Raw genomic sequence first — 12,141 nt, 5'->3', positions numbered from 1 at the left:
TTTTCTTTTTCTTAGCATGTCCTTCAGACGTCTCGGCTTAGTCCTTGCCTTTGTTTGCCTTTTTTGACCCTTGGGACGCTTCAATGAAACCGGCCCGTAGGGTGGTAGACGTAGAAAGCAACATCGTTGATCTTATCAAGCACTTGGAAAAGGCCCATAGTAATGCATGCTGAGCTTCGGAAACAACGTTTCCTTGCCCTTCATCTTCTTTAACCTTGCCTTTTCAAACAGTGAAAGTACCTAATCACCAGGTGAAAACAATAATTCACGACGGTGATGATCAATAGCCCTTTTCTGCTTTGCCCGAGTCTTCTCCAAGGCATCTTTGATTTTCTTATACATTTCATCCATGTTTTCAACATATTGATCTGCCTCAAAAATCTTCTGCAAAATGGGAGGAACCTTTTTTCCACCTTCAACAATCTCAAAAGGTGACTTGCTTGTGGACGAATGCGCCGTATTGTTGTACGCATACTCAAGCATAGGCAAATATTGTTCCCACTTGCCCTTATTATCTGACATATGACATTTGAGCAGATCCAAGACAATACAATTAGCCTCTTTTGATTGTCCATCAGTTTGTGGATGAAACGAAGACGAAAACTTGAGCGTAGTGCCCATGTTCTCAAATAATCCTCTCCAAAACAAATTCGTCATGCGAGGATCACGATTACTGACAATCGATTGTGGCATACCATGGTACACACTGTACATGAGCAACTATGCCATCTGGTCAGATTTAATCTTCTTCCTGACAAGAATAAAATGGGCTTGCTTGCTGAACCTGCAAATAATGGTCCATACACCATCATTCCTTGTCGGCGTTCTTGGAAGAATTAAGATAAAATCCATAGCAATACTTTCCCATGGTTTATTCGGAATTGGCAGTGGCTATAATAACCCTAGTGCCTTTTGCCTGTCAAACTTGACCTTTTGGCAAATCAGGCATGCTCGCACAAAGGCATCCACATCTCTCCTCAAAGTAGGCCAATAAAAGAATGTCTCTACCGCTTTCATTGTCGCATCAATTCCACAATGCCCTGCATACGGTGGGACATGACTTTCTACCATGACCTTATGTCGTAATGGCCTAGTGACACAAAGTTTGCCATGCATCGTCATAAAACAGTCTCTGAGGAGGTAGTGCTCATGACGTTTCCCATCTTGCAACTGTTCAAAGATCCTTACAAAATCTTCATCAGTAGCATACTGTTCCTTCATGTCATCAAGCTCATGATGATAAGGAATTGACACAACTGAAATTTGTGGCTTTCTTGATAACGCATCAGCCACAATAAACAAACATACAGTTTGAAAGAGTAATCATCATTTGTTCGAACAATTTAATCACACTATGGAATCAACCATAACATCACATATCATGGCACAACATATGTATATATCACATAGTAGTCACCAGGTAGAGTACCATTAGCATATCAGTACCCCCAAAATGTCAAAGACAAAATGGTTGACTCTACTATCAATGTGTGTTTTTTGTATGACAAAGAAGTGGAGTGGCTCCTCTCTTGTGTAGCACGCACTGCACCAGAGTCAACTGTTGAATCAATGTACACTCTTGGACACGAACCTTCCTCACCTATCTCTGACATGTCTGACTGATGAGCTAGGATCTGTCGGTTGGTTTCCTTTAACTGATGCAATGAGGCTAGTTGGCGAAATTGTCATGAAAGAAATATGGTTGGTCTGTCGGTTGGTCTCCTTTAACTGATGCAATGAGGCTAGTGGCGAAATTGTCATGAAGAAATATGGGTTTTTAAGCGTGCTGTTAAGTTGCCCTTTAAACTATTTTGGTTTTCTAGTTTGTTAACCTAATCAATATTGACTAAAAAGTTGTTGTGCAGACCTGTGATTAGCTCCTTTCTCAGTGGTTATCTTCCAAGCTTGCTCCTCACAGTGCTGTACTATTTCATTCCATTTCTCATGATGGCCCTTACAAAGGTGGAAGGATATCCTTCATACAGTAGCCAAGAAAGAACCACTGCCGGAAAAGTCTTTTTGTTTCTGGTCGGAAATTCCTTTTTTCTTGTAACTTATGGCTCTTTGTTAAGTCTTATTTCTCAAGCAATTGATAGCCCAAGGCAGATACCTAATCTTCTTGCATCTTCTCTTCCTGGCCAAGTAAGTTTTGCTTCTGTATAGGGAAATTTACTCATGCTCTGCTCATTGAACTAGTTACATTGCTCTTCTATGTCCAGGCCAACTTCTTCATGAACTTCATCATGACGAAAGGATGGACGGGCCTTGCTACAGAGACTCTGCAGCCCTATCCGATCATATCCGGCTTTCTGCTGAAATATCTACTTGGAAAACAACATTATGGACCTCGTATAGAACCGTTAAAATACTTCCGGGCACTGCCGAACGTGCTTCTTTTTGTTTTCATTGGATTTATGTATACACTATTAGCGCCGTTGTTGCTTCCCTTTCTTATGGTCTACCTGATCATGGGCTACATTGTTTTTCGTAACCAGGTATGGATGGCTTTTTTTTTTTTTTTGAGTTGTGGAAAAATGAACCTCTACGATAGGCCATTTTACATCTTCAATGGTGATTGAGAATCTGTGATATGGAGCATGTTGTGTTGTTGGGAGAGTTAAAGACCATGGCAATCATGAGGTGGTTTTTGCAGAAAATTGCCCTCTTTATGTTGCCTGAATTGTTGAGCAATGAGATCGCCTACAATGTGAATTGAGCAGAGCATTTGATGACGATGAAATGCTAATTGCGTGAAATGACCCAATTGCTATGTGCTCCAAGCTGAGCCAAAATGAAACTAAATGCTTAAGCTAAAGCATCAGTATGGGCAACGAAGGCTTTTGAAAGTCTTCTTTGGTCGTAGATAGGTAGACAATTCAAGGGCTTTTCAATCTCACCACATACTGATTAATAGAATAATGACCACAATTTCTATTAGTTTACCTAGGTGACCTAAAAGTTTTTAACCGTGTCAAATTCATACAAGTTTTATTCTTCAATAGAACTTGGTGAATAGTGCCTTGCCTAACTATGAACTTGTAGTCCTTTGGATTTAGAGTTACTGTCAGTGTGAAACGTCTCGAAACCAAATCTTAAATGAGGCATGCGTTTCCTATTTTTGTTTGCATGAAATCTCAACAACCAGAACTTCGTCACTAGCAAGAGCTTGATAGGTAACAATCACCGCCATACACATATACAAACAATCAAAGGGAGGAGACAAGGGTAGAGGAGAAGCTACAGTCATGATGTATAGTCTGATTCATTTAATTGTTCTGATCAAGAACTTTTTTATTATTATTATTATTTTTTTTTTGGCGGGGTGTGTGTGTGTGTGTGTGTGTGTGTGTGTGTGTGATGGTGTTCAATAAAGACTGTTTCAACAGGTTTTTAAACTTTGTTGCTATGTTATGACAGATCATGAACATGTACGAACCAGCATATGAGACGGGAGGTCAATACTGGCCCCATGTTCACAATCGTGTGATTGCCTCCTTGTTTCTCATGCAATTGATAGGGGTCGGCATTTTTGGGGTGAAAGAAAAGACATCAGCCTCTACTGCTACAATACCTCTTTTGTTGATAACGCTTATTTTCAACCATTATTGCAATATGCGGTTCCTACCAGCTTATCGTGATCTACCAGTGGAGGTCTGTGTGTGTGTGTGTGTGTGTGAGAGAGAGAGAGAGAGAGAGAGAGAGAGAGAGAGAGAGAGAGAATCTAAAGTCTAAACTTTTGGCCATTTGCATTGGTGCAGATCACAATGCCCAAGGATCAAGAAGATGAAAAGACAGGCTACAAGGATCAAGTTTTTGACTTGCTCCAGACAGCATACTACTGCCCATCCTTGCAGCCCATGAACATGATTTTACCCAGTGATGATAATTATGAGCCCCTCTTGTCACATGCTTACTTCCATTCCGAGACTGTCTAAACTCGTCTCTACCTTGTGTACGTAAGGGGTGTGCATGTATCCCTTGTATTGAGTTCACCTACCTTCACCCAAAATAAAGTTGTGTGCACAGTTTGTCGGCAACAATCCAGTTTTGACCTCGTAGAAGGTTTTAGCCTTCCATGGCAGGAAACTCCCAAGCTTGATTCGATGGGGAACTCTTAATCAAGGAAGGAAGTATGGTGTTAATAATTAGAGGTGTGCACATTTCTTCACAAGAAATTTCACCTCAGAAAGTGTGGTCGTCATTCATTATACATTGTATATTCGTCAGCTCAAACATTCAAAATAAGAAACACAACCATCAAACAGTCAAGTCTAATGAAGGTGTTTGAAACTTCATGGAAAATGCCTTTGTTTAATGAGTGCTTATATGAGAAATGCCTTTGCAACAATTTACCTTTCTTAAAAAGCCCTGAACTATTGTTGCCACGGGAATGAAGAGTGTAGTGATGTTGAAAGTTCTCGAGCGCAAGAACCACAATTGGTGCTTGAGCTTGCGAGTACCCTCATCCACCCAAAGCTTCTTGGGGTTTGGAGGACCTTCTCCTTTTATTCAAGCATCTTGGTTCTCATTAAAACTTCTCATTGGGTAATATCAAACACACACTCTGTCTGTCTTCCTTGTGGATGTGTCACTATCCACCCAAGTTTGATGGTGACAGTCTGGTCACACTTCTATACTGATTTTCAAAATTTTAGCTTCACTATTGGCCCCCAGTCATTAGCTCAAGCCAATACTTTGAATATTGGGTAGCTGTTCTTTGCATTTTACATGGGACCTATGCTAGGATCACATAGTTATGAAGGTGAATTTTAACGGTTGTAATTGGTAGGACGAGTGATGGGTACAACGTGGTGTTGTCATTGATTGCAATATCTTGACTCAAGGTAAAGATGAACCCTGGCTAGGCATATCCTGGTGGTACTCTAGAAAAGAATCTGATAAGCTAGCAACAGAAATAGATACTAGAAAATGAACTTTTTTAAATCTGTAAGACAATACAGTCGGGAACACGATTACTCTTTGTGGTTGTGCTTTGGTGACAATCTTTATGAGGCTAGCAATAAACAAAGTAACATGATGGTCATATGCAAGAATAATAATCTCAACTAAGTACTCTATAAAATCTCTATGTAGTACTATTTTGACTTTAATATGCAATATTGAGAGGAATCTCAAATCTCGAGCAAGATTTGCCGAGCAATCCTTAAACCGAGCAAGAGTGGCCAAGGCACACTATACAAACCAAAAACCAAATAGGATTTTTTAGGTGACTTCAAGCACAAAAAAAAAAAAACTAAAACAAGACCACCTAATTTTAATGGTAAAACGACCACAAATTTTTGACAAAAAAAACCCCTTGAACAAGGGTTTGGTAGAATGTTTCTATTGATGGGCCAAAAAAATTGGAACTCATACAATGGCATGTTGATATTCCTCTTCTTGGAACTAGTTGTCCTCCGATATTAAAAGCTCATTTCTACCACTATTGATCCTTGTTGGGAATAGTGGCACCATGATTCCAATGGATATAAATCTGTTCTTCTTACCCTCCTACATGTAGGACCACGAGACTTACACTAAAAGAGTAAAGTGGTTGTCACTCGAACAAATCTCATGAATAAGGAGCGTCTCGGAGCTTGATCTTCTCTTCACTTCTTCTTCTTCTTCTTCTTCTTCCTCCTCCTCCTTTCTCTTGCTCTACCTCAAGTTATTGTGGGTTGATGTACGATAACATGCTATGCATTTTAAGTTACTTTAAAGAAAATGGTGGAAACTTGAAAACAATTCTATTATTGCAATGAGGCTATTATTTTGAGAAAATCCACGTCATGGTATATATTAAAGTTTGGATCACACCATCATAGGTAGCCTTCTATCGGGGGGGCGGGGGGGGGATGGGAGTTAGTGGTGTTGTCAAAGGTGGTGGCGGCAAATGTGTCAAGGGAGGTGGTAATGGTTGGGGATTATAAAGAGTGCTTTGATAGAAGAGTACGCAAGGTTGATAAAGCTATGAACAATTTTCTTATGACAACTTTGTCCACATGCTAGTTCTCTTTTACCTACCCATATCGATAGAAATCTAAGTTTAGTGTAATTCCACCTACAAATTTTGAGATTCATCTTCAAATTCAAAGTAGAAGGTGAATAAACCTACAAAATTTAGAGAAATTTAGTGTAAAAACTTTCTCTTAAATTTTCCATGTTAATATGAGCAAAACTCAAAGCTCCTAGACTGCTCGAGGTACCTAGTCTGCTGAGTTGTCTGTCATGCCTCGACCCAGATGGATGGTAGTCTAGCATTGCATCTATCATCTTGTAGAATGATGTGGCCCAAGACTCGGTTCTTAGCACCCCATAAGGTAACCCCCTCAAAGGGATACATATATGCTGTAGGATCAACATATATGTGCTGATGTGCGTCACTCAACCTTGTACTCTATCACAAGGAGAGCTTCTGCATGTTGACGCAGCCCAACCTAATCTCTTATCGCACCATCATTTTTGGTGTTGCGGCTTGAGTATGTTTTTCCCAACCCAATTAAGCATACAATGTAAAGAATCGTAGTGTTTGTTGGAGTAAGCGAGGCAGGGGAGGGAGAGCACACGCTCCTGCGAGGCAAGAGTTCAGAACTTCCGTTGGGAATGCGTAGAAACAGCAAAAGGAGACCTTTGGACTCCGGAGAGGTGCAATTGCTAAATCGCCCTTCTCTCTCTCTCTCTCTCTCTCTCTCTCTCTCTCTCTCTCTCTGTGAAACTCTCTTAAATAACAAGCCTTGAGTTCAACTCTCCTCATCGGCTAGATCTTTAAGGTCTCTTGGGATAGTTTCCTACGATGTTAATACTCTCTTCTTCTCGGGTGTGTGTGTTAGCCCATGCTTCAAAAAGCATTGGAGCATGAGGTCGTGGGTGCCCGCCAGACTGCTTTGCCGTCGATCCCCTTACCCGCCCCCTGTGTCACTTAGTGTCGTGGGTCTCGCTATCTCTTCTCTCTGTCTCTCCCTCTCACACACACAAAGCCTCACAATTTTAGCATCTTCTGCCACCCTAGCCTCTCTCTCCTCTTCAAAGCGTACAGTCGTTCCCTTAGAGTGGCATATATATATTCACTCAGTCACGACTTTGTCTGCACTCTCTTTGATGTCAGCGCCTTCTCTTCATTAACCATGCGCAAAAGCATGGTTTCTCATGTGCAGCCTGACGAGCCCTGCGCTACTTTAGTTCGGAATCAAAACTCTGCTTTTCCTGCGCATTTTGCAAATGGGTCTACATTATTAAAAGGTATTCCTAATGGCTTCAAAAAAATGAAAAGTCTATAACACTCAAAGATTCTTAATAAGCAAGTTTTTAAGGTAATAAAAGAAATTGTGATATACTAAAATTTTAACATCATAACATGCCGCTCACACTCGTGCTGCTTTGAAATTCACAAATGGTAGTTGAGGTAAAGAGTAAAAGGAAAAAACTCCTTATTTTTTGAGAAAAATAGTATAAAAATGTAAGAGAATAACCATTTGTAAAACTAATAAAAAAGGATCTATAGATTATTTTTCCCGAAGATTGCTCCGATATTGAGGTCCAATCCACGGGAAAAACCTACATTTAGTGTAATTTCACCTACAAATTTTAAGTTTTACCTCTAAAATATGGAGGTGAGAAAACCTACAAAATGTAAATAAATTTAATGTAGAAACTTTCAAAATTTATAAAAATCGAAAGACTTTCAAAAGTTATACAAATTTCATGGAGATGCTCGTTCATATTCAAATAGCTACAACCATATTAGCGCAAATCTATGTGCAAGGCTTGATTATACACTAGATGTAGATGGCATGAGTGAGATCAATGAAAATTTATGTGAAAAGTGGCTCACATATTTGATAACAATATGTAGTAGAGAAAAGTGGCTCATATATGCCTAAAGATATACATGGGCACCATCGTCATGTGCATCCACGAGTCTCTTACAATGACTCCATCAACTTGTGCAATACTTGGCGTCATCTATTTTCAATTGCGCGCATGTCTTCTACTTGCCCAACCTCTATCCATGACCAGCTCTGCAACCTTGAGTCGCAAACTCGTGAGAGCTGAACCCTCTATTATGGTAGAAATGCTGATAGCAGTGGGCGGATTGGACTTTTTTTGCACTTTTCCTACTCCAACTTGGTCTTCATTTCAGCCAACGGCTTGGCTAATTGCCAAGGTGGAATTTTCCAGATGCTCTTGGAAGTTGATCAAGACCACCATCGTGGGGAGTGTTGCAGAAGAGCTTGTGAGAAGGCCATACAACAATTGGGCGGTCTCTCTCTCTCTCTCTCTCTCTCTCTCTCTCTCTCTCTCTCTCTCTCTCTCTCTCTCTCTCTCTCTCTCTCTCTCTCTCTCATTCGTGCACCCTGTCGTGTGTCAGAAGGGCGCGTGTGTCTCAAAAGTTGCTGCGTAAGCAACAACCATTTATGTGTACTCTACCACAGATGAAGATCGGCCTTCCAGGTCCTCATGAAAGACCTTCCAGCTTCTTTATAACTCTCCAAAGTTTCAATTTCTCTTTTGCATTCCAATCAACCTAAACTATTACAATAAATATTACATTTTCCAAGATTGGAGAGCCCTACTATGGGTTGCCATTTAAAGAAGTTAAAGAACGTCTTCAGTGCAAGTACCTACAGATTTGCAGTATCGCAGGGCTGCCTCAACAAGCGCTTGTGCCCTCTTAGCAGAGCTATCCCACTGTTGGGTCTGCCTTGCTTACTACCGTTTTCGTTGTTCAGGCAAATGGCCGCCCTGATTTTCCTATTGTGAATGCAAATGTAACCTCTGGATCATACGAGCATGCAATTTTCTTTTCGTTAAACAGCTCGCCTGGCTCTCTTGTGTCTGCGCTCTCGTTGGAAGACCTGTCAGGTAAATGGGAACGCAGAGGACTGTGTATATGTCGCATTGCTTCAGCTTTTGAGAATCTTTTCAAAAGCAATGCCTAACCATCTTCAAATTGCTCAAAAATTCGTTAAAAGCTTCAATGCTGCTGAGTTTGGAATGAAGTTAAATTTCTTCTCAATGCAGGAAAAGATAAGGTTGTACACATGGAACACCAACAAGATGCAGAAATATTCAACAAAGTTAAAAATGGTTGAAGCCCTTCATCCCTGTGGATCGCAAAAATATTGGCCCATTCAACGCTACGGATTCAATCACTCAGCTTGGCTATTAGCATGGAACTTTCACAAGATCGCACCTCATTAAGCTGCTGATAGCATCAACTACAAGACATCACCACCACCAAAATAAGCGCTCCCACCAATGACAACTCTTCTTTCTGAAGGGGATCGGGGAGCACCACAGACGGAGAGTGAGAGAGAGAAGGAGACACACGACACACAGATATGGGTGGGGAGACTCAAAGAGTGAGCAGCCCCCTATAGACTTATGCTATGTATAAGGTATACAAGTTAGTGGGCGCCCAGACTCTGGGCGGCAGGGCAAGGCACAGGCGCCTATACCCCAACAACCTCCCACTTAAAGGCGACTGTGCCTTTAAGCAAGGGAGACTAGTCTAAAGACTACAAAAAGCGAGAGAAAACCGCTCTCAACCGATGCCCATTGGCTGGCTGTGATCGTGTGCATCCGACTGTCCTGCTTCCGTGTAAGTCCATACACCACCAGACGTACCGCACATGTACTGCAAGTATGTACGCAATACCTGCATATCTCCCTCGTGCACTATGCCATCATCAGTCAACAAACGACTGACAACCCCAACTGCAAATGCTCCCATTGCAGCTGCGATATCCGGTCTCAAGATCAGCATCTCATACATGAGACCACCAAATGCCGATGCAATGCTAGCGGGCCCTGCTAGCTCTACGGAGCATGCATCAACATATATATCCCTGGCAATAGGCATCTCTGACTGACAAGGCGTGTCAGCCACATGCATCTCCTGACTGTCCGCAAAAGACGCATCTACCTGTCGTGCAACCTCAGAGCAAACCAGCTACTTTAGGTGTCTGCTGGAAGACATATCCTGCACAACTATATCCCCATGCTCACTGTCGAGCATAGAAAGGAATGACTGCATAATCGCTGACATCTCAGCCTTCTCTGCAATCATCCACTGCAAACATGACCACTCAATCTGTTGTGACTCACTAGAGCTCTCATGCTCTAACTCCGTACGCATAGACTCTTGCACAACATCCTCCTGTCGTGACTCACTAGAGCAAGACCGCTCTACCTGTCTATCCTGCATAGAAGTATCTCTCACAACTGACTCTCTGCTTTGCTCTAGCAAAGCATGCATGTCTGACTCTGTCACCTCTCTCTGTGACTGCTCAAGTCATGCCCCAACTGTGTGCACAACGAGCTCACTACTCTGCACTCCATGCAAAGCACCTTGCAACCCACAAGCAAAAGAGACTCGCCTGCTCTCTCGCTCTCTACCTGGTTGCGTGATCACAGAGACAACACCGTCTCTCCCGTGATCCACATGCAATGGGTAATGTGTACCACTTCTGGCACCTCTCGCAATCACTAGCGAACCCAAATGCATCACAAAATCTCGCTCTCGTAGCGAAATCTGACATCCACAATCTCTAAGCTGACCAATCGAGATCAAACTCACTGTCAAATCTGGTACATAGCGCACATGTCGTAACAAGTAATATGCACCACTTGATAATGACAGTCTCACATCTCCTGCACCTGCTATCGCATGCACCGATCCATCGGTCAAACGTACACTGCCAAGCATCCCGCTAGAATAGCTACAAAACCATGCACGATGCGGCGTGACATGAAACATAGCATCTGCGTCTAGCAACCACTGCGAAGGGAGTGCACTATCCACATGTATAGCATCTCGTGCATAGCTCGAGGTAAAAGTGACATCCCCGTCACTAGTATACTCCGACACTACATCTGCCTCAACTGTCAAAGCAACCGAGTCCATGGCATCACTACATACATCTCTGAGACTGCAATGTCTCCTACGATGTCGCATACGACGAAAACAACGCCGTCTAACGTGTCCAGAATGACCACAATACCAACATATCACCTGTTGGCGTGCTCGTGAATGTACATGTCTCACACGAGTCCGTGATGACTCAGATCTATCATACATATCATGTAATCTGCGCCAAAGTGCTCTCGAAGTAGCCTCATACATAACAAGAGCATATACAGATTCCACAAGGTGCAAAGAGAGCGTAGATAGTGCCATCTCCTCTAGCTCTTGCCACTGATCGTCAGACATGTTTGAAGGTCTACCTACATCACCACTCAATGGTCGATGCAACCCTCGCTGTGTCAATGCATCAAGCATACACTCTCTCCATGCCGCAAAGTCTGACCTATCAAACACGCGCATCTGTGAGAGGTCACAATCTGATCGATCACCTGTCTCTACCATGAGCACAAGTAGCAAGCTAGATAGCAAAACCACCTCACCAACAACACCATCAGCCATGTGCACACAACCAAGTCTCCCACTAGAAAACGTGCTAAACCACTCACAATGCGATGTGACATGGAATGTAGCATCTGAATCTAGTAACAACTGTGAAGACAATGTGCAATCCGATATGCAATCCGTAGACATAAGATCGTCTAAAGACAAGCTAGATGTAAATGTGACATCGCCGTCACAAGCATACTCAGTAACCACCGTACTGATCTCACTAGCATCTGTCATGTCCAAATCTGCATCACGCATCTGTCGCCTCCGTTGTCTCAAACGCCTGAAACATCGACGCCTAATGTGCCCTCTATGTCCACAATGCCAACATGTCAAGTTTCTATGCCGTCGAGACTTGCGTGTGGGACCAATCTCTCCCATGGACATAGAAGTGAGACTAGACTCCCCTGTAGACATGGATGTCGCGTACATAGCATGTAAACTCTGCCATAAAGCATGAGTTGTATTCTCCCTCGAGACCTGCCAGTAAACAGACTCAACCAAATGCAAACGAATCGTAGACATGGCTAACTCATCAAGATCCTGCCAATCATCATCACACATAGACTTGGGCTTCGCCGATAAACCATGCAAGGGTAAATTTATCCTGCCCCAAATCCGCCAATGCAACAAGCATATGCTTCTTCCAAGCAACAAAATCTGTACCATCAAACTGTGTTAGACCATAACGCTGGAAGTCAAATGAAAAATTAGCCATAATGCTTGCA

General features: G+C 42.4%; 1 protein-coding gene across 1 annotated transcript in view; it reads left to right on the top strand.

Annotated features, from left to right (window-relative positions):
* The window catches only part of LOC147440242 (hyperosmolality-gated Ca2+ permeable channel 2.3-like), an 87,959-nt gene extending 83,666 nt beyond the window's left edge, over nucleotides 1-4,293 (top strand). Inside the window, exons 7-10 of the mRNA XM_086530030.1 lie at nucleotides 1,866-2,142; nucleotides 2,220-2,495; nucleotides 3,418-3,651; nucleotides 3,759-4,293. Of these exons, the coding sequence (XP_086386156.1) occupies nucleotides 1,866-2,142; nucleotides 2,220-2,495; nucleotides 3,418-3,651; nucleotides 3,759-3,935 (964 nt within the window). The 3' untranslated portion in view covers nucleotides 3,936-4,293. The remainder of the gene's footprint in view (nucleotides 1-1,865; nucleotides 2,143-2,219; nucleotides 2,496-3,417; nucleotides 3,652-3,758) is intronic.
* Nucleotides 4,294-12,141: the final 7,848 nt, after the last annotated feature.

This window comes from Adiantum capillus-veneris, chromosome 15 (assembly GCF_014529385.1).
Source record: "Adiantum capillus-veneris isolate H3 chromosome 15, ASM1452938v2, whole genome shotgun sequence".
NCBI classification, from domain to species: Eukaryota; Viridiplantae; Streptophyta; class Polypodiopsida; order Polypodiales; family Pteridaceae; genus Adiantum; species Adiantum capillus-veneris.
This window is presented reverse-complemented; position numbering and strand designations above follow the sequence as displayed.